Source organism: Aulonocara stuartgranti (assembly GCF_965226115.1).
Source record: "Aulonocara stuartgranti genome assembly, chromosome: 12".
In the NCBI taxonomy this organism is placed as follows: domain Eukaryota; kingdom Metazoa; phylum Chordata; class Actinopteri; order Cichliformes; family Cichlidae; genus Aulonocara; species Aulonocara stuartgranti.
This window is the reverse complement of record NC_138948.1, coordinates 1548589-1570960: the sequence shown is the minus strand read 5'-3', so window position 1 is coordinate 1570960 and position 22372 is coordinate 1548589. Positions and strand designations below refer to the sequence as shown.

General features: G+C 41.1%; 1 protein-coding gene across 1 annotated transcript; it reads right to left on the bottom strand.

Annotated features, from left to right (window-relative positions):
* Positions 1-249: 249 nt before the first annotated feature.
* LOC309719133 (uncharacterized protein) lies at positions 250-21529 on the bottom strand. The gene is made up of 8 exons (XM_082555025.1): positions 21403-21529; positions 19412-19577; positions 18188-18261; positions 18019-18065; positions 8668-8709; positions 7727-8341; positions 2266-3438; positions 250-2146 (listed from the first exon to the last, which is right to left on the bottom strand). The coding sequence occupies exons 4-8, from the start codon at positions 18035-18037 to the stop codon at positions 573-575; spliced, it is 3423 nt and encodes a 1140-aa protein (XP_082411151.1). The 5' UTR covers positions 18038-18065; positions 18188-18261; positions 19412-19577; positions 21403-21529; the 3' UTR covers positions 250-572.
* Between the last annotated feature and the right edge of the window lie 843 nt (positions 21530-22372).

The following is a 22372-nucleotide window of genomic DNA, read 5'->3' as shown; positions in this document are numbered from 1 at the left end:
AAAACGCTACGTCCAGATGAACAGAATCAACTTTTGGAGGTTAGACAGAAAGAACATAGAAAAACGTGCTTGTGTAAATGAAGCAAGTTGCCTAAAGCACTTTGAGTGCTTTGAGTGGTCAATTTGATTAAACTGTTCATTCGTTTATTCATTTATCCATTTTATTCTTATACATTTAGAATTTTATTTACAATAAAATGTGATAATTACTAATCACACCTGCATTTTTTTAAAAACAAAAAACCCCAAAGAAACTACATAAAAAGACTTCCCTATTACTCACTAACTACTCCCAATAAACATAAGAAATAAAATAATGCACCTAATTTAGATTTTCTGTCAATAGGAGACTACATTTATAACAACAATGTATGATTTTTAAAAATGCAGATTTTTACCAAACATTATAGAAAATGAGAAATCAGACTCATTTTACTTACAGTTCAGTATAGAGCAAAACTAATAATGTTTACAAGAAGAAACAACTTAAATGAACTTCTTTGTACATAAAAAGCTCAACTAAGGAAAAACTCTTTGTTCAGTAAAAAGTAACTGATCACCACATCAGGTCTTCATAAAATGCTGCAGGCTGATGAGTCATTGGTCCCTTGGTTCAAGATTTCTTGCATCAGTTCACTTAATTGTTTTTCATGTTTTTCCTGTAGTTCTTCTTTTTCCTCCTCATTTTTTGCATTCCTCATTTGTTTCTCATGTTTTTCCACTAAAGTCTTGATCTTTTTCAGGTTTTCACTCTTTTTGGTCACACGTTTCACTAAGTCATTCATTTCCTTCTCATGTTCTTCCTTCTGAGCTGCTATTTCCTCCATGTATTTCTTTTGGGATTCATTGAACTCTTCTGCTTTCTTTCTGGCTTCTTCTTCATAATTCTTCTTTAGATCTTCCAGAGATTTCTTGTAACCTTTCTCCAATTCTTTTAACTTTTGTTCCTCCTGTTCTCTTCGACGCTGATCCTCTTTTTGTTTGTTTTGTTCATATAATAGTTTTTCTTGATTGTAATCTTGCTGCAGTTTTTCTATTCTCTGCTTCTCGGACTGCCATCTCTCTTCATCTTCTTGCCTTTGTTTCTCGCGCTCTTCTTTCAATGTCTTCTCCCAGGCCTCTTGTTTTCTTCTCATCTCTTCTCTGGTCTCTTCCAGCTTTCTGTCAACACTTTTCTTCTCCTCTTTTTCTAACTGAATTTCACTGTCCAACTTTTGAAGTTGCTTTATAAAATTCTCTCGAAGTTTTTCTTCTTCAGCTTCCTTTTCCTTTCTCTCTTGTTCTCTGATTTCCTGTTCTTTCTTTCTCTTTTCTTGTTCCAACTTAATTTTCCCTTCCATTTCCTCGAGTTCTTTGGCTTTCTTTTTTCTCTCTTTTTCCATTTTTTCTCTCTCTTCATCGATTCTTTTCTTCATGGTTTCCATTTTCTCTTTATATTTTCTTTCAATCTCTTCCTTTTCCTTCTGAATCTCTTCTTCCTTCTCCTTCAGGATCCTCAGCATTTCCTTCTTTATTGCAGTTTCAGCCTCTTGCAGCATCTCGTTGGTGTAGAAGCTTCCTCCATTGTCCTTCACCATGGTGTCAATCTTTGCTATCAGCTCACTGACTTGTGTGCGGTTTTGTGTCTCAGAGTTATTAAACACATGGTATCTTCCTCCGCAGTTATGGATCAGCTTCTGAAAGGAACTGTGACATTTGTTCTTGATGTAATCATCAATAGACTCTCCCTGACGTTCCAGATCATCTCCTCTGGTTAAAAGAATGATGGTGAACTTTTCTGAATTCTTCCCAAAGGCTTTATTAATTAGTTTAAGGGTCTCTTTCTCCTCTTCTGTGAATCTGCCAACCTGCAACACCAGCAAAAAGACATGTGGTCCTGGAGCCAGCTGGCTGACACATTTCACCATCTCTTCATGAACTTCATCATTGGTCAAAGTTGTGTCAAACAGACCAGGAGTGTCAACTACAACAACAGGACGACCGTCCACCTCACTCTTTGCCTTCTGACACCATGTTGTGACTGATATTTGACTTGATTCAGCCTTAAACTCATTCCTTCCTAAAATGGTGTTTCCTGTAGAGCTCTTTCCACAGCCGGTCTTCCCAATCAGCACAATCCTGAGACAGTCTGAGTCCTGTTCTCCAACTTCACCAAAAACATGAAAACAACCAGAGTTAGCTTAAACGTTGACACTTGTATACTACTGGCTTAAAACTATTTGGATCACTGAACACAGGAAAAATATGAATGTCTACAGTACTTACCAGTGACCATGTTCATCTTTAGTTGTAAGACTTTCTCCATTTGTGCATGTAAAAATGTTGTAGCCGTATAACGGTGTGGTTTGTCCGTTGCCTCGACGATTTTGTCCACCACCTCAAACATCTCTGAAATCTTTTTGTCTTTGATGTTGAGGACCACATATCTTTGTCTGAAGGTCTGAAGGAGCTGCTGGATATCCTTGTCTTGTCTTACAATGTTAAGAACAGCTGAAACTGTAGGATGTGACTCGACAGGGAACAGAATCATGGTGAAGTCATTGACTCGAGAGCTGAATGTGTTCTCGATGGTCTCTAACTCTCCCTTGTCTTCATCAGTGAGGGGAGCCACAGGTAGGACCAGGATGAAGGCATGGACACCCTCAGGATCACAGAGGGAGATACACTTGAATGATTCCTCCATCACTGCCTCCTGAGGTTTTCCATACAAGGCAGGCAGCTCCACCAGGGAAACCCAACGTCCACACACCTCTCCCTGATGTTTAACACACTCTGATGAGTTGGAGGCTGAATGAAGCTCAGTCTGACCTAAAATGGCCTTGGCTGCTGACGTCTTCCCTGCTCCTCTCCTCCCACACAGAACCAGGTTCAGACTGGACTTCATTTTGGGTTTAGCCTCTTCTTTTAACGTGAGATACTCTCCCCAGTTTTCACTCACTATGTTATTTATTTTTAGCATCAACTCTGAGTAAATTTTAGAAGAATCTTTTTTGTCAAAATTAACTAAATGCTGCCTTTGATTGCAGTCTTCAATTAGTTTTTCTACTGAGTTGCTCCATTTCTCATTATGTGTTATAATGACCATTGAGTGCTTAAAGACATTTTGACCAAATACACTCAGGACCAAATTCAGATTTTTTCTGTTCTTCTCATTGAAATCTGAAGGTTTGACTAACAGCAGCAGAACGTTTGGTCCAGGAGGACAGAGACTCACACAGCTCTTCATCTCTTCTAACAATGTTTTCACAGAAAGACTGAAGATGTCAGGGGTTTTGACTACGGTGAGAGGTTTCCCGTTCCACTCTCCAGAGGCAGCACAACATTGTTTTCCTCCAAGAACTTTAGGAATATTAAACTCTTTTTTTTGAATGATGATCTTTTCCAGGGATGATTTTTTGTTCTCACTTTTTCCAAACAGCATTATCCTGAGTTCATGTGCTGTAAAATAAAAGATAAAACTTAAATCTATTTCAAAATTATGAAACACACATTTTCCTCACCATAGTTTTACTACATCCCATTAAATAGCTTGGACCTGTTGATCAGCTCTTTTTTTAAACACTAATTTTCATATTTCTTTCTCTTTCCTAAGTAGGAGAGCGTGCTCTCCTTCTGCCTCGGTGTTTGGCATGTAGGGGCTTCTACTAAGAACGTGAAGTCTGCGGAGTGTGTAAATACCACCGCCAACCCTGGAGGCGATCGCCAGATCTTCCCTTTCAGAAAAACCAGGTCCATCACAGGTGACCCCTCGCACCCCTATCACCACGTATTTGACCCGCTGCCCTCTGGTTGACGCCTCAGGTCAATCAGGCCCCACACCTCCAAACTCACTAACAGCTTCTTCCCCTGGACCATTGGGACTTTTAACAAACACTATCCCCCCACACCCCAACCCTGCCCACCTCACCGATCTGAGTCATGGTCTGACTAACCCTCACCATTCAGGCCAGTCACACACAGACCATGCCCTTCACTCTCCATTGTGTGCCTTTCTCTTGTTTTGTATATATTCTTCTAGTTTGTGTATATTCTTCTAAACTGCACATATCTCTTCTGTTGCTATATATTCTTGATTTGTTCCTTATTTTATTTTATTTTTTTACTTCTGCACAGTTGGTGTGGAGTTTCCATAAATTTGTTGTTCATGTAAAATGACAATTCTATTTTAAAAAACTTAGTTAGCAACAGATGTATTGGGAGGAAGAGATGCAACTTCTACTCACAATGTGCAACCAGTACCATCTTTGAATATTATCCTAGATTCTAGATGAAGGATAAGGCAAGAAATATGATCTCCCCAGTGTGTCAAGGATCTGCCCTGGGGCCTCCTACCAGTGGTAGATGCCCAGAACACCTTACCAGGAGACGCCCACAATGAAGCATCCTTGTCAGATGCCCAAAGCACCTCAACTGTTTTTTTTCGATGTGGAGGAATAGTGGCTGTACTCTGAGCCCCTCCTGGATGGCCAAATTCCTCACGCTTTGTTAAGGGAAAGGCCAGCCATCATTTGAGAAAGCGTCTATCTGCAGTCTCATTCTTTTGGTCACTATCCAAAGCTCTTGACCATAGTTGAGGGTACGGATGTAGATCAACCAATAAACTGAGAGCTTCGCTCTTATGGTCAGATTTCTCTTTACCACGACAGACTGGTACATTATCCGCAGCACCAATCCATCTGCCGATCTCCCGCTCCACTCACTCATGAACAATTTATAGGTGCTTTATATTGCAAGGTAGACCCTACAATAATACATACAGAGAAAAACTGAAAGATCATATGACCCCCTATCAGCAAGTGCTTTGGCAATAGTGAGAAGGAAAAATCCCTTTTAACAGGAAGACCCCCAGCAGAATCAAACTCTGGGAGGGGCGGGGCCATCTGCTATAACCGCTTGGGGTGAGACAAGGGAAACGGACAAAAGACTTGTTGTGATGATGAAATGCAGAGAGGTGTATAATCACATAGTGAGTGAAGAAGAAATACAGTGTAATCCCCCTGTAGTTGGAACACGCCCCTCTCTCCTCATTCTTGAAGATAGGAACCCCCATCCTGGTCTTCCAATCTAGAGGTACCATCCCTGATGTCCAAGCAACATTGTAGAGATGTGTCAACCAAGAAAGCCCTACAACATCCAGAGCCTTCAGGAACTCAGAGCGAGCCTCATCCACCCCAGGGGCCCTGCCACGAACGAGTTGGTTAACTCAGTGAACTCACCCCCAGTGATGGATAAGTCGTCGTCATCGTGCCTCATCCCAGACTCTGCTTCCTCTTCAGAAGACGCATGCTGCCCACACTATACACAGTGTAGGTAGAGCACCACTTTTCCCTCCTGAGATGCCTGACATTTTCCCAGAATCTTTTTGAGGCAGTCCAAAAGTCTTTTTCCATTGCATCTTCAAACTCCTCCCCCCACAAGTTGTTGCTTCAGCCACAGCCTGAGCCACAATCTACTTCGCCTGTCAGTACCTATCGGCTGTCTCCGAAGTCCCACAGGCTAACCAAGCATGATAAGAGTCCTTCTTCAGTGCAGCAGCTTCAGTAACAGAGATTGCTGAACATGGTCCATTAAGATTCAATGTCCCCAGTCTCTCTCAGGAAGCTGTCAAAACTCTGCCAGAGGTATGAGTTGAAGATCTTGCATCCTCACTATATGTTTAGGTGACCTAGGTCTGTTCAGCATCCTCCCCCACCACTTGATCCAACTCACTACCAGGTGGTGATCAGTTGACAGCTCAGCACCTCTCGTCATTTAAGTGTCCAGAACATACGTTCCTAAATCTGATGATACAATAACAAAATTGATCATCGACCTTTGGCCTAGGGTGTCACATGCACTTATGGGCATGCTTATGTTCAAATGTGGTGTTTGTTATGAACAAACTGTGGATTGCATAGAAGTCCAGTAAAAGAACACCGCTTGGGTTGAGATCTTGCAGGCCATTCCTCCCAATCACGCCCAGCCAGGTCTCACTGTCATTGCTCACATGTGTGTTGAAATCTCCCAGTAAGACAACAGGGTCCCTAGGTGGAGCACCCTCAAGCACTCACCCAGGGGCTCCAGGAAGGCTGGGTACTCGGAACTGTCGTATGGCAAGTGCAAGAAACAGTCAGGACCCATCCCCTACCATAAGGCGCAGAGAACAAACCCTCTTGTCCACCAAGATAAACTCCAATGTGCAGACACCAAGACGAGGGGATACTAGTGTAACTAGAGTGGTGGACCAACAATAGGGTGAGCCCATGTCCCTTTTTCAGGCTGTGTCCCGGCCGGCCTCATGGACTAAGGCCCAGCTACCAGGCACTTGCCACCAGGCACCTACCCCTGGCAGGGTGAAATGTTGCCTAGATCACAAAAAGTTGATTCTGTTCATCTGGAAGTAGAGCTTTCAGTGGGAGAAACGTTTTGTCACTCATACAAGTGGCTTCTTCAGTCTTGGCTGGCTGCAGGTTTGGGATTTACATACCTCATTGATTGAACATGCATCAAGGAAGGTTCCCCAGATGTTTCATTAATAGGAGTTTTGAATCGCCTAGTCCCTCACCCAGAACCAATTTGTCATCAGAGACCCTGCCAAGGGGCCAAAAACACCCAACAACATTGCCCCTGGGATCCCTGGGACGCACAAACCCCTCCACCATTATAAGGCAATAATTCACAGAAGATATAGATATAGGAATATGGGGACTGAAGCCCTTTCCTTGGAGCCAGGTCTTGAGGAGTGTCTCATAAACCAGCATCTTATGGACAGGCTTTTGCCATTGCTAGATCGTTGCATCAGCCAGGGTATGTGGCAGGCCTCAGTGGTACCAAGTTTTGTGTCAGATTTTTCTTTGAATTCATCTCTGTTTCTGCGCAAACCACTTTACATTGTTAGAATCTCGTGAGCTTTTGTGACAGTGCCCATGTGCTCTCAGACTAACTACACTACCCTTGCCATGTCTCCTTGATCTCACAGCATCACAGTCAGTGTTAATTCTGAATTCATTACTATCTGCAAATAAACATGTTAAATCTTGTGCCTCCTGGGTGAGGTGTTACGGGCATGTCCCACCGGGAGGAGGCCCCGGGGCAGACCCAGGACACGCTGGAGAGATTATATCTCTCGGCTGGCCTGGGAACGCCTTGGTATTCCCCCAGATAAGCTGGAGGAGGTGGCTGGGGAGAGGGAGGTCTGGGCCTCTCTGCTTAGGCTGCTGCCCCCGCGACCCGGCCCCGGATAAAGCGGAAGATGGATGAATGAAGGATGGATGAAGATGGATGGATGGGAATATGACATTAAGAACTTTTATTCTCCTCAAGTTTTAAATAATCATTTTAGCTTTTATGTCTGAATGGGACATTTAAGTGTTTCTTTCTTTTTGAGGCCTGCATTTAACTGTCTCTAGTTACTCCTGTCACACCAACCCTTTGCATGTTGTCCGTCTATGTAGCTTATTGGAGTCTTCCTTTTTTCCTGCCTGGCAGCTCCATCCTCAACATCCTTTATACCCCTCCTGTTCACATGTCCAGATCATCTCAAACTCTTTCATTTTCTCTCCAACCTGTTCAACCTGAGCTGAGGATTATTAAAATGTTTTATCTTTAAAAGATGTGTCTGTTTGGAGGCCAACCTAGACCCCTTGGATTGCAGGGTGTTTAATAGACAGACATTTATTGAAAGGCCTGAACTTAATCATTAAATCATCACATTCTGCTATACAACAAATATTTTTACTGTACTCACCGCCCCTTATAGGATCCAAGTTGGCAGGGACTTTTTCTTCCTCATCTTGACTGGGTGAAACAGATGTTTCCTCACTGGAAACTTCCTCCCTCATGCTCTTCTTCACCACTGTATCTATGGCTGCTAACAGCTGCTCTTGTTCCAGGTTCTTCTGCCACAACAATTTTTCTCTACATTTCTTGATTATGTCTCCTAACTGTGGATGCTGCTGATACTTTTCAATGGAACTTGAACTCTTGTCTTTGGGCATTATCAGAGCCAGTGAACGATCAAATGATGGATCACCAAAGAGTTCAAGGACCATTTGTAGCCTCTGTCTGTGATCCTCAGTGAAGTCTGCAGGCTGGAGGACCAGCAGAAACACATGAGGTCCAGGAGCAGAGAGTCTCACACAGTCCTCAACTTGTTTCCTCAGATCTTCTGGGGAGATTTTAGCCGACAGCAGATCTGGAGTGTTGATGAGATCGATTTCTTTCCCCTTCAGCTCCCTTTTGACTCTCAGACAGAGGTCTGCTTTATCCTCAGAGCTGAACACAGTCACTCCCAGTATGAAGTTGCCCACTGAGCTCCTCTTAGACCAGCTGTTCCCCAGCAGAACGACCCTCAGCTCAGACACTGAAAAAGAGACTTTAGGTGAGTACTGAGTTAACTTTCATTTTTCATTAAGTTTTTTGTAATTATTAGTCAATAATATTTAGAGTTGTTGCGCCACATCCTTTGTACAAGAAATCAAACGATTCAGTTTATTCAAAACAGAAAATGTGAATTTAGACATAAACACTTACATTTAACCTCTTATTTTTATTTCATTTGTTAAAGATTGTGATATGTTACTACTGGGTTGATATTTTGAAATTATAAAGTTTGTGGCATAATATTTTGTACCACACATTTATTGGTTTATCTTATTTTATTCATTATGTGTTGTTAATTTCTCTTACAGTCCTCACACTCAGTGCTGATGTGTTCTGGCTTATCTTCATCTGCAAAAATAGAAAAAACACAAATCAGCATTCTAACACTTTACCAGCCACCATTTTTGCTTTCTGAAATGAAAAATCCCATTCACTCTATGTAATGAACAGATTTCATATCAATGTAATTAAACAGATTATGTTCCTAGGTCTGTGTAAATAGACAAGAAGCTGCCGGATCAGTGTTGAGTGTAAGTAACGCGTTACTGTAATTAAATTACTTTTCCACTGAAAAAGTAGAGTAACTGATTACTGTTCATTTTTAGGTATTTTAATTACAGTTACTTACAATGTACTTGCGTTAAATTGTAAAATAATTAAACTCGCTGAATATCATTATTTATCTTCTAAAGGTAAAAATAAACTGCCGCTTTAACGTCGCTGTAGTGCAGCTGCACGTCATTTCGCGCCAGTTTGCTGCATAGTCGTATTCTAAAGCGGAAGATGTCGGACTCGGTTGAAGCGAGTGGCTGTTTTACGAAATGTACATATTCCCGTCTCTTCACTTTTCTGAAACAAGCAGACAAGAACATTACAGTAATATGTAAAAACTATCGGCTGCTGTTAATAGCAGGAGTAATCTACTGAAGCGCCTGACATGAGAGCATGGACAAACACTTCTGAGTGATCCTTGTTCATCATCCATGGATAACACCGCGACAACTCCTGCTAAGCAGCAAAACCTGATTTTACTTCAGCAGCACAGAAAGCGTCTGAAGGTGAGCTTAAAAAAATAATTGCAGGCTACATTGTGGAAGAGATGCTACCGCTGCGTACTGTAGAGTCTCCATCTTTTAAAAAAATGTATTTATTATTTAAAGAGTTTAATTTCTATTGTTTGTCCACTCAAGGTTTATAGGGATTTTAAGAAGTATTCAGTTAAATTACTTATTGAGTAATTAAGTTACTTTTCAGACACAGTAATTAGATAAGTATTTTAAATACAATATTGATTAAGTAATTAGTAATTAGTAATTAATTACTTTTTTAAAGTAACTTACCCAACACTGTGCCGGAAATGCAGGAAAGTTGGAATAAACATTTTTAACTATTTCAAAACATATTTACAGTTAATAAAATATAGTTATCCATAGACCGCACTACCCAAGTGAAAAGAGAATCTGACCGTGTGCTCACATAACACCCCTGACACTTGCCTCCATTTGCATGAGTATATGTACAGTGTGAATGTATGTATGTGTGTGTGTGCACTGCTAACATGCTACAGTATATCTACAAGTATATCTTGTTAGCTTATCAGATTACCTCTTTCTCAGGTTTCTCAGGACATTCCACAATTCACAATTCATCAGGGACGATATAGAAAAGACAACTTGGCCTTCTTAGACTGTGAGATTTCCATCAGTAATGGGGGACATCTAAAAGCTGATGTGTACCGTAAACCTACGTATACGGATCAGTATTTAAGGTTTGACTCTCATCATTCACTGGAGCTCAAACTGGGTATCATCAGGACGCTACAACATAGAGCCAACACCATCCCCACTAACACAGCGGCCAGGGAGGCAGAAGAACAGCACATCAAGAAGGCCCTGAGTAAATGTGGTTATCCAAGCTGAACTTTTGTCAAAGCTGAAAAGGTGTCTAAAGAAAGCTCCTTGCTTTGAGGGTCAAAAGCCTCGTCCAGTGGTATGTCTGGAATGAAATATTGACAGTGATGTAGAGCACTTAAGGGTCCTTTTTGCTGCATGCTTACACATCACACTTCATAATGGTTATAAGGACATTCTCTGGGGCAAAGGAGTTCAAACGGGAGCAGATAAGAGGTCGACAGGAGTGAGCAGACGTGGAAGAAGAGGAGGTGTTGATGATGTCATCAAGCTGCGCCTGTTTTGGTCGAAAGCATGGCAGTGGCTACAAGCATTATCATCTGCAAATTATGCTGGGCGACAATCATAGCAAAGAGACAAAGCACTTTTGAAATATGGGAAAAGCTAAGAACTGCGCTTCCTCCACTTCCGTACCATTAATTCATTAATGTTGAATTCTCTCGCAGCTGCTCTGTTCGAATGTTGTTGCAGTTCATTAATGACTAACCTCGTATTGTGGATGAATTATCTTAGTTGTTCTCCTGAACGAGAGATTCAGCAGGTTGTTTACACTGAATAAATGGCTTATATCAGCATGTGCCGACCACTCAGTGCATTTTATCAACAACTTTAAAAAAATTTTGGGAACGCAGGCATCTGTTTAAAGCAAATGGATTTAATTTTAACAAGTCAGGGGTGAAATTGTTCACCTCCAACTTGTTTTATTCCATACGTCATCTATCTGTGCTTGGTGCCAAGGCTGAGATAAACGAGGAGTTATCTCATAAAGAGGAACAAACAGTACTCCAAGAACAGACAAAGCCCAGCAGAAACCTTGAGGAGGAGCCTCACATGCCCCCACCTGGGAAGAGCCTCAGAAAGGAGAGACATCTGAGGCAAGAAGAGGGGTCCCTATTTGCCTCCAACTCTCTCAACAACATCAACGACCAGGACCAGGGACCACGACCTTCCCCAGTCCCCCAAACCCCTGACAGGCCATCACCCCCATCACCCTCCTCCCCCTCCCTTTCTCCCTCCTCCCCACACCTGAAATTCACTGAGGAGATGATGGAGCGGGTCAATGCTGGGCTCAGATCTACCCCCCGGCCCAATCCCTTTTTGTCTCCCATAAACCCCCCACCAGAGCAGCCAAAGGTTCGCCATCGAGCCCCGCCCTCATCAGAGCAATCGAAGTCACATTGCCCAGCCCCGCCCCCCCCTAGTTCCTCCTTACCACCTTCATGCTCTGTCTCCACAGTCTGATGTGTGGAGGGTCCGGGCTGCGAGGATTATGGCAGTGGTGACTTTTCCCAGGAGAAGCTGGGACCCTGTTTACTAGAAGGTTTTAATATTTCTTTACTTTTAGGTGACAGGAGACATGTGGCCTGGTCAAAACACAGAGAGCTGCACTCTAAAAGATCTTTAAATATAGTAAACATACCTTGTGTGCCACAGACTGCTCCCAAACACGAGGGGACAAGTAATGCCTCTAAAACACTTAAGTTGGCTTTATTAAACATTAGATCTTTAGCTGGGAAAACATTTTTAATTAATGATTTAATCACTGAGCACAGCCTTGATTTTATGTTTTTAACTGAAACTTGGTTGGACCAAAGTAACAGTGGAGCTGTTCTCATCGAGACGACCCCTCCTAACTACAGTTTTATCAGTGAGGTCAGGGCGAGCAGGAGAGGAGGAGGGGTTGCTGTCTTATTTAATGAATCATTTCAATGTAAGCAGCTATCTCCTGGAAGTTTTCAGTCTTTTGAATATGTGGCTTTACAGCTGAAGGCCCCATCCAAAGTTGTGTTTCTTAATGTTTACAGGCCTCCCAAATACTGCACAGACTTTTTTAATGACCTCAGTGAACTGCTGTCTGTGATCTGTGTTGATTTTGACTGTGTAATTATTGCTGGGGATTTTAACATTCATGTGGACAACCCTCAGGACAAAGGGACTAAAGACCTGAGTAACACTCTGGGCAACTTTGGGCTGACTCAGCATGTAACAGAGGCCACACATAATAGAGGACACACTCTTGACCTACTGATCTCCAAAGGCCTGAGCATTTCAAAGGTCACTGTGTCTGATGTGGGCGTGTCTGATCATTACTGTGTTTTCTTTGAAAGTAAAATCTCAGCCCACACAAATATATCAACAACAGTGATCACAAAACGGTGTATAACTGAACACAGTAGTGCAATTTTTAACCAGGTCTTCCCATTAACACCTGACCTGTCCAGAGGGTCAGTCAATGAGCTCGTCAATAGCTTCAATGCTAACATGTTAAATGTAATGGACACTATTGCTCCCATTAAGGTGAAGGTTATCTCTGGAAGGAAAAAGTCTCCATGGAGAAACTCCACACTGGTGAAAAATGAAAAAAGAGAGTGTAGGAAAGCTGAGCGCAGATGGAGAAAAACAAACCTCCAGGTTCATTATGACATCTATAAAGAGAAACTTCACAATTATAATTTACAACTGAGGAGTGCAAGGAGGTCCTACTTCTCTGACATCATCACTAAAAACAGCCATAATGCTCGGGTCTTATTTTCTACAGTTGACAGGCTAACAAACCCTCCTGTGTCAGTGGCAGCTGAACTTCATTCGACCATGGCCTGCAATGACTTTGCCAAATTCTTCACAGAAAAAATCCAAAAGATTAGACAAGCAATTGGTACATCAACAGCAGATCCAGGATATGTACTGTGTCCACCGAAAAACTGTTTAAACACCATGAAACAGTTTCAACCTATTAACAGCAAAGACCTGGAGGACATCTTAGGTCAACTGAACAACTCCTCCTGCTGTTTAGATGTCCTGCCAACAAGTTTTTTCAAAAAGGTCTCAAAGACTTTGGAGTCAGACGACCTGTTAAAGATCGTCAGCTTTTCTTTATTATCAGGTGTGTTTCCAGCACCACTAAAAACTGCTGTAATCAAACCTATACTGAAAAAGGACAATCTTGACAAGACACAAATGAACAACTACAGGCCGATCTCAAATCTCCCATTTTTAAGTAAGATCATTGAAAAAGCAGTTTCTCAACAGCTCAATTACTTCTTAAACAGAGTAACTGCTATGATGCCTTCCAGTCAGGTTTTAGACAGAACCACAGCACTGAAACCGCTCTGACCAAAGTGTTTAATGACATATGTCTGAATACAGACGGTGGAAAAATGTTAGTCTTAGTTTTACTGGATCTCAGTGCAGCATTTGATACAGTCGACCACAACATATTACTCAAATGACTGGAGAACTGGGCAGGTCTTTCAGGAACTGTACTAAACTGGTTCAAAACATACGTAGAAAACAGGAAATACTTTGTATCAACAGGTAACTTCACATCTGAGCAGACAAGTATCACATGTGGAGTTCCCCAAGGTTCCATCTTGGGACCCCTTCTGTTTAACATTTACAGGGAGTGCAGAATTATTAGGCAAGTTGTATTTTTGAGGAATAATTTTATTATTGAACAACAACCATGTTCTCAATGAACCCAAAAAACTCATTAATATCAAAGCTGAATGTTTGTGGAAGTAGTTTTTAGTTTGTTTTTAGTTTTAGCTATTTTAGGGGGATATCTGTGTGTGCAGGTGACTATTACTGTGCATAATTATTAGGCAACTTAACAAAAACAAATATATACCCATTTCAATTATTTATTTTTACCAGTGACACCAATATAACATCTCCACATTCACAAATATACATTTCTGACATTCAAAAACAAAACAAAAACAAATCAGCGACCAATATAGCCACCTTTCTTTGCAAGGACACTCAAAAGCCTGCCATCCATGGATTCTGTCAGTGTTTTGATCTGTTCACCATCAACATTGCGTGCAGCAGCAACCACAGCCTCCCAGACACTGTTCAGAGAGGTGTACTGTTTTCCCTCCTTGTAAATCTCACATTTGATGATGGACCACAGGTTCTCAATGGGGTTCAGATCAGGTGAACAAGGAGGCCATGTCATTAGTTTTTCTTCTTTTATACCCTTTCTTGCCAGCCACGCTGTGGAGTACTTGGACGCGTGTGATGGAGCATTGTCCTGCATGGAAATCATGTTTTTCTTGAAGGATGCAGACTTCTTCCTGTACCACTGCTTGAAGAAGGTGTCTTCCAGAAACTGGCAGTAGGACTGGGAGTTGAGCTTGACTCCATCCTCAACCCGAAAAGGCCCCACAAGCTCATCTTTGATGATACCAGCCCAAACCAGTACTCCACCTCCACCTTGCTGCCGTCTGAGTCGGACTGGAGCTCTCTGCCCTTTACCAATCCAGCCACGGGCCCATCCATCTGGCCCATCAAGACTCACTCTCATTTCATCAGTCCATAAAACCTTAGAAAAACCAGTCTTGAGATATTTCTTGGCCCAGTCTTGACGTTTCAGCTTGTGTGTCTTGTTCAGTGGTGGTCGTCTTTTAGCCTTTCTTACCTTGGCCATGTCTCTGAGTATTGCACACCTTGTGCTTTTGGGCACTCCAGTGATGTTGCAGCTCTGAAATATGGCCAAACTGGTGGCAAGTGGCATCTTGGCAGCTGCACGCTTGACTTTTCTCAGTTCATGGGCAGTTATTTTGTGCCTTGGTTTTTCCACACGCTTCTTGCGACCCTGTTGACTATTTTGAATGAAACGCTTGATTGTTCGATGATCACGCTTCAGAAGCTTTGCAATTTTGAGACTGCTGCATCCCTCTGCAAGATATCTCACTATTTTTGACTTTTCTGAGCCTGTCAAGTCCTTCTTTTGACCCATTTTGCCAAAGGAAAGGACGTTGCCTAATAATTATGCACACCTGATATAGGGTGTTGTTGTCATTAGACCACACCCCTTCTCATTACAGAGATGCACATCACCTAATATGCTTAATTGGTAGTAGGCTTTCGAGCCTATACAGCTTGGAGTAAGACAACATGCATGAAGAGGATGATGTGGACAAAATAATCATTTGCCTAATAATTCTGCACTCCCTGTACATGCTCCCACTGGCACAGATTATAAAGAACAGAAATCCTACGAACGTCACTGCTGTTTAGTTTTCTGTCCTCATTTATGTTGGAAGTGAGAGCAGAGCTGTACGTTTGAATTTTGTCAGAAAACTCTCAGTCACAACATGCTATGTCATGTTTAGGTGGAAACTAGCGAGCTAACTTCTAACTCTGTTAAATGTAATAAATTCTGTTTTCATGCTTTAAATTATACCGTAATATGGATTTTAGGTCATATTAGCCAGCCCTAATCTGCACTTTTCTAATTATCTTAAATATTCTTAACTATTTAAACATCTTTCAGTATCCTGTTCTGTTTGCACACTACAACCTGGGTTTGCCATTTATCTGTAATCAAATTTTTAATAACTGTACAGTCCTCTGCTTTGGTAACTATTGTCCATCATGCAAGTATGTAAAAAATGTGTTTCTGTTCTGTGTCCTGTTCTGTTTGTATATGTGGTGCTGATACAACCAAATTTCCCCCTGTGGGACAATTAAAGGATTATTCCATTCTATTCTATTCTTCTATGTATTCAACTTTAGGCATGAAAAAAAAGTTTTGAAATTCATTTTTAAACATGTACTTTTCAAAGAGTTTTTTACACGTCCACTTAGGTGGACAACACATGTTTTGATGTATGACAAACAATGTATGACAAACAAATACATAATATACACTGTGTGTTATGTCTGTGAAGGTTCTCAGTCATCCAGGTGTTTTATGTTTATGTGCAACTATATTGTCAAAACTAATGCAAATACAAGAAAACAGCCTTTGAATAGCTGTCCACTTAGAGACCACTCTATTATGTGTGAAAGGGTTGAAAATGACAAATTGGTGACCCAACGTGAATTTTTTTATTTTATTTTGGTTGGAAGAAAGGAGAAAAGACAATTGAAAAGGCTCCTGACGGAGTTGCTGTCAGATGCCAGAGCTGGAGACAACTGAGTCACACTTACAAAAGGCCTTCAAAATAAATGTAAGCAGAGTCTGTTGTTTATACCGAAATCTGCAAAGAATGGACATAAACTGAATTTAAATGTGAGCAGTCAAAGTTCTCTCAGTCAAATTGTGTTTATATGATAAGATACATGTTAAATGCATAAAGTTGTAATTACAAGTTGAGAAAAAGGTTATAAAATAAGGTTTAATTTAAGACTTATGGTTAAAGTTAAAAGAGAGAGATTTTGGTTTGGTCAAGAAGGATCAAATAGTTTTATTTTAAAGTTAAGTTTAAGGTTAGGCTTTTACTGGTTTTTAAGGTGTTAGCATAAAAACAGCTTTCATACAAGAATTGTGGAAGGTTTTTATTTTAAAAATAAGGTTTAGACTAAGGTTAAGGTCAAAGGTCAGATTAAAACAGGTTAACAGTTAAATTAGATAAAATAAGCTGAATAAAAGGATTAAACTGGTTGGGAATGGAAAACAGTATTGTACGACATAAAGAAAAAAACAAAGAAAACTGTTAATAACACTACATTGTACATTGAGCCAATAACTACAGTAGTCACTGGTGGTGACCTCAATCATTGTTACTGAAGAAGGAGGCAATTCTCCCCTTAAAAAACAGTAAGTGTTCTTTAACAGTACAATATTTATATAATTACAGATGTTTAATGCATGTGGGTTTTTTTTTTTGTCTCACTCTGTCAGACTGAAAGGGATTGGATAATCGTGTGTGTGTGTGTGTGTGTGTGTGTGTGTGTGTGTGTGTGTGTGTGTGTGTGTGTGTGTGTGTGTGTGTAAGCTCTCTGTGTAGTTTTTTTCTCTGTGGAAATCTGGCTAAAGCGGATGTGTATGTGTGTGTGAAGCTGTTTTTGCAGTTGTTGTTGTCATAGTATTAACGGCCCGGTTCAGAGTTATCCTTGTTGTGAGGCAGGCTGCTCTGTTCACATCAAAGTCCAGCCCTGTTACCTGTCATTTCAAATGCTGAAGCAAATTAAATCTTTTTAAACAATAGATATCTTTCATGTAGAATAGCTAAAAATTAAATGCCACCATTATACTTGCTTATAGGGGGGTCATATGATTATTGGGTTTTTCTTTGTATGTGTTATTGTAGAGTCTACCTTACAATATAAAGCGCCTTGAGGTGACTGTTGTTGTGGTTTGGTGCTGTATAAATAAAACTGAATTGAATTGCACATTACACTACCACAGCACTACTGGCTTGTGGTCCCTATGCTGCTGTGTTCAGATTCAATCAAACAATATGTGCAATACAGAACACTTCCTCCCTTTGAACACTAGGTGGCATGTGACATACGTAGAAAGTACAAATCTATGAAGACTTGATCACAGGGTAGGTACTGTCGTCCATATTGCACTGCTCTTATCTTCTTATACTACTAAGTTGTAGTATGATATTGTTGTATATTAGGTGCAGGTTAAGTGTGTGAACACAAAGAACATGCATTAAACAGACAGAATTTTCTTTCTGTTGTTGAAGTTCCAATTTTTGCTGAATGTGATGTTTTGTTTGTTATTAAAAGAAAAGAAAATTTCATTCAGTTCTGATTTATGACCTGAAGATAAGATTTGTTTGTTTGTTAGAAAAAAAAAATAATCAAATGAAAAAAGGAAAATGTTCATCAACTTTTTTTCTCTTTACAATACAGATATTATTAGTATCCTGTTCCATATATTCTCTTCCAACATCAGAACCAGTATTGCATTGCCTCTACATGACAATAACCAATGAGATCTCACCATGCTACAATATGATTAGACAATGTGTCATGCAGACCACTGAAGTCTGGTTGAACTCACCAGGTGCTGCTGCCGCCATAATATCACTCTGTTAAAAATACCAAAGACTGGAGAGAAAAAAAAAGATTTTAGGTTTTTCTGTGACGAACTTGCTTATAAAGACAGATTCTCCAAACATGTGGCAGCATGCAGTATGGTTTTGGACAAGCAGTGAATACTAAGTACTTACTTTTTACCGTGTCCTCAGATTTGTGCTGAAAAAGATCTTTGCAACTCAGGTGACTAGTTTGCAGTTGGAGGATGCTGTAGTGCAGAAATAATTTAGATAGTATCAGCATTTTGGCTTTTGTTCATAATTCATTCGTTAACAAATCTTTTGTGCAGAATAACCTCAATTGCTGAAATATTGATTTTGTCGTGGATACTGTTGGAATACATTAATGTTTTGTGGATACAGGAGTATATGAACAGAATTGTGGCAGAAATGTTTAGAGACCTAGATCTTACCTGTAGTATGTGTTTACCTGACTTCTCAAAGAGAGATGAACTGTGTCTTTTTGGTTAATTGAAAAAAAATTATCTTGGTGTTCAGCTTGTTTAAAAACACAAAGGACATCACTTCCATCTCAAACTCCTCACATAAACCAAACAAAAGTTTTGCACTGGTTTTAAAAAAAATTGTATTTCTGCTACAAAAAATTGGTTTGACACTTTTATTTATTTATTTAGACACTTAACAGTTTGTCTTTGGCTCTCTTGTGTCACGGCTCACAGGATGAAATTATTAAAGAGCAAACCTGAAATGATAGCCAACTGGGGTGAAGGGCAGAGAGACCCAGACAGACGCACAGAAACCACTCAGGATGACAGAGGGGAATAACACAGACGAACCAGCAACAGGCAGGAGAACACACAGGGCTTAAATACACACAGCAGTAATCAAGTGATGGGAGAGAGGAGGGGAACACACCTGGGAGAAATCACAGCTGACAAGGCAGGGGGAACGTAAAGTGAACACACTCACATGAGACAAGAACCTTCAGAATAAAACAGGAAACTAAAAGACAATGAACTTGACAGACTCACAAGCAGACACAGTGACACCGTGGACAGGGAACACAGGCAGGTAATAAAACAAAACTCTAACACATAGCAAACCTAAACAAAAGACAACAGAATAAACAAGAACACAGAATAATATAAAGAAACCCAAAACACTAAGTCGTCAGACTCAGGACCATGGCATCTTGCATGGATTAAAGTTAATGAAGACTAACAACCAGATAATGTTAAATGTAAATTTCCTTGCTTAGACAAAAAAGTGTCAGAGTGTCATCCCAGTGCAAGGTTGGTGTAAGTCAGACATGAACAGCATACTGACTGATCTGTACAAGTTTAAGCAGGTTATAGTTCGAGTGATTCCTTTGCAGCAGCAGGTGTTTGTGTGTGTTACCTGTTTGCTTTGCTTTGAGTTCGCAGCTGAACACCTCTGCACGCTCAGACAGACAGCACTGCTTCTTCCTTTGTCTGTTTGTGTCTCTGATCATGTTGGTGGGTGAGAGAGTGGGACACTTTGTAGGTGGGCTGTAAGCTGCCTGCCCAATCAGAACTTACACTCCCTAAACGAACAAAAAATAACAACTTTGGGTGGGTTTGATGTTCTGTGTTAGTGGTGTTAGCCTGCCCCTGCACATGACTACAGCAAGAAAGCAATAAACAGGAAGCTTTCTAAAAGAAAGATGAAGCTTTAAATGATAATGATTTTCTTTATTGTGGGAAAGCAGAAAAATTGGTCTGTAACTGGATCACAGATGATTATCTCCCCTTTTATATATACTGCATCTAATTATCCTCTTCAGAGCTTTGTTAATTCAATGCAGTTTTATTTATACAGCGCCAAATCACAACAACAGTCGCCTCAAGGTGCTTTATATTGTAAGGTAAACCCTACAATTGTAACTGTAAGGTAGAACCTATACTTAATTGTATAGTTTGTATTGTTTTTATTACAAAGTATTGTTCGTTTTAAAGCCTCATGTGCTTTGCTAGAATCATCATTCATTTAAACTGTAAGGAGCCAGATAGCCTGAAGGAGGTGGGCAGGGAGAGGGAGGTCTGGGCTCCTTGTCCCGTCCCCCGGATAAGAATAAGGACCCAAACAAAACAAAAACAAAGCAAAAACATTACACTAACTAAAGGTCACAGGCAGAGAGTAACAAAATCCAATCAGAATCAGGGAAGTCATTACGGCTGGAAAACAAGACAAAGCTGAATCAAACAATCACAGAACACTAAGGCACGGGAGAAGGAAAGAAATAAATTAAAACAGGAAGTTAAAAAACAGAACGCTTACACAGAGGAACACTGCCAGGTGTTAGGACAACAAACCGAATTACCAAGGATTAAATAGAAACAACAGGGTGTTAGGGTGAAATGTTAAATGTTGTCATTTTTGTGCATAAAATTGTGGATCTTTTTCAAACTGTATGATCAAAGACATTCTTTTGTTCCTATCCGCCTCCCCGGCCTGTTGAATAGTGGGGGAGGTTAGAGTGTTTAATTGCAGGCACATCTTATGTGAAGGTTTTGTTTTCTTGTTTAGTAAACGTCCTGCCTTTATGGCCTCACCTGTGTTTGTGTACGGTGGACCGTTAGAGGGGTTAAACTGTATACAGGGGTGGGGTGAGATGACACTTTTTTATGACCAAGAATGTAGTTAATACTGTTGTAACCAGGAAGTCACGCACACAGAGACACTCACACGTGCATACACACCCACGCACACACGCTCGCACACACACGGTGCCTGACACACCACGTGGGTTTTTTCGATGGGTGGTGCTTGTGTAAACTATAACTGTATTTAACAAAAAGGCTGCAGAGGGAGCCAAGGTCAGAGCCGTTTGAGGTCGAGGGCAGAGTGCTGCTCTGAAAATCCGACCAGGCTTCCCTTGTGCACGTTAAAACCGATCGATCGCTGTTCTGTCTTGCTTTGTTCATGGGAATAAGTCTCTGAGTCAGCGAGGTCTATAAGTTTAGACCTAACACAGGGTCTAATCTGATAACTCAAAAAATACAATACAGACAGAACCTGCAACTAAGAGCTAATGTGTCAAGATACTAAGGAAAAGAACCAGACCACAAACACAAGGACTTGGAAAAGTTCATTTATAAGTAGAGCCGCTATTATTTTGCTCTCTGTGTTTTATGAAGCTTATGCACAAGTTCAGTAGTGAATGTCTGTAATCGGTCATCTGCCTGCTTTCCTGAGTGTTTGGCTGCTTTTCTGTTCTTTACACTGCTATCACTTTTCCATGCTGTCAATCATTACTCTAGTCCAATCATTTTCTTGCCTGTCTTCTTTGGGCAATCAGCCTCCATGTTGCATAGTTTAAATCTCTGCTCTCCGTCATCCTCATTTTCAAACTCATTTTTGCAGCCCACCTTCTACCCATCTCCACCTCACAGACTCCTCAGTCAGACCTCCATCCAAGCCTCAGTCTTCATCTTCATCACCACCGGCGTCTAGACTCTGGGGGGTCCTGTCCTAAATCACCACCATGATTCTGTTCTGCCACAATAGGTCATCAGAGTCTAATCACCAAATACATTCATTTCTGTGTCTCAGTAAATCATGTTCACTACTTCCAGGTGATCTTTCCATACTGAACTCTACATGTGGCCATAACAGATGTTAATCAGTTTGGTTTAAGAACTACAGAAAAGGGCTTTCCTGTACACTGTATTAATAAAATCATTGGTCCCTTTGTGTGGATTTAACAAGTCAGTATAAAAATTACTACACATTTTTTTTTACCTTGTTGTCATTTGATTTGTCAAACATACCTATTAATTTGTTACTGAGTGGATCAGTGAAGCTACCTGGTGTTCATGATACACAACTGAAAGGATATACTTGATCTTTTTCATCAACAGTTTCTACACTTAAAAACATGTTTTCACCACCTGGGTCTGGGTGCAATTCCCCCCTCCAGGGGCAAGGGTACCTAGACCCGGTTTGTAGAGTACGCTTGGGGAGTGTGATCGTGTGTACAGCGTCTCTTTATGTCTGTCTCCACGTTGGTTGAGTGTGGAGTGAGTGCATATGAGAGCATGAGGGTGGGAATGGATGTTTGTATCTGTGTGTGCCTGTATGTCTGTGTCTATATGTCAGGTTGGGTATCAGACGCCACCTCTCTGGGGACATCTCAGGCCCTCCAAGGTTTGGAGGCCTATCTCCACCCACCACCACTTCCCCTGCCAGTGGCGGACTCCCTCAGGCATCGGTGCGTTGGTGGTTCTTTGTGTCTGGGGGTGGGCGTCCAGGTACACACCGGCTCACTCCTTGGCGGCCGCTTATCAGGGCCTGGAGCCTGGGGCTCGCTCGGGCCACTTCGGAGGTGGGGTGCCCCCG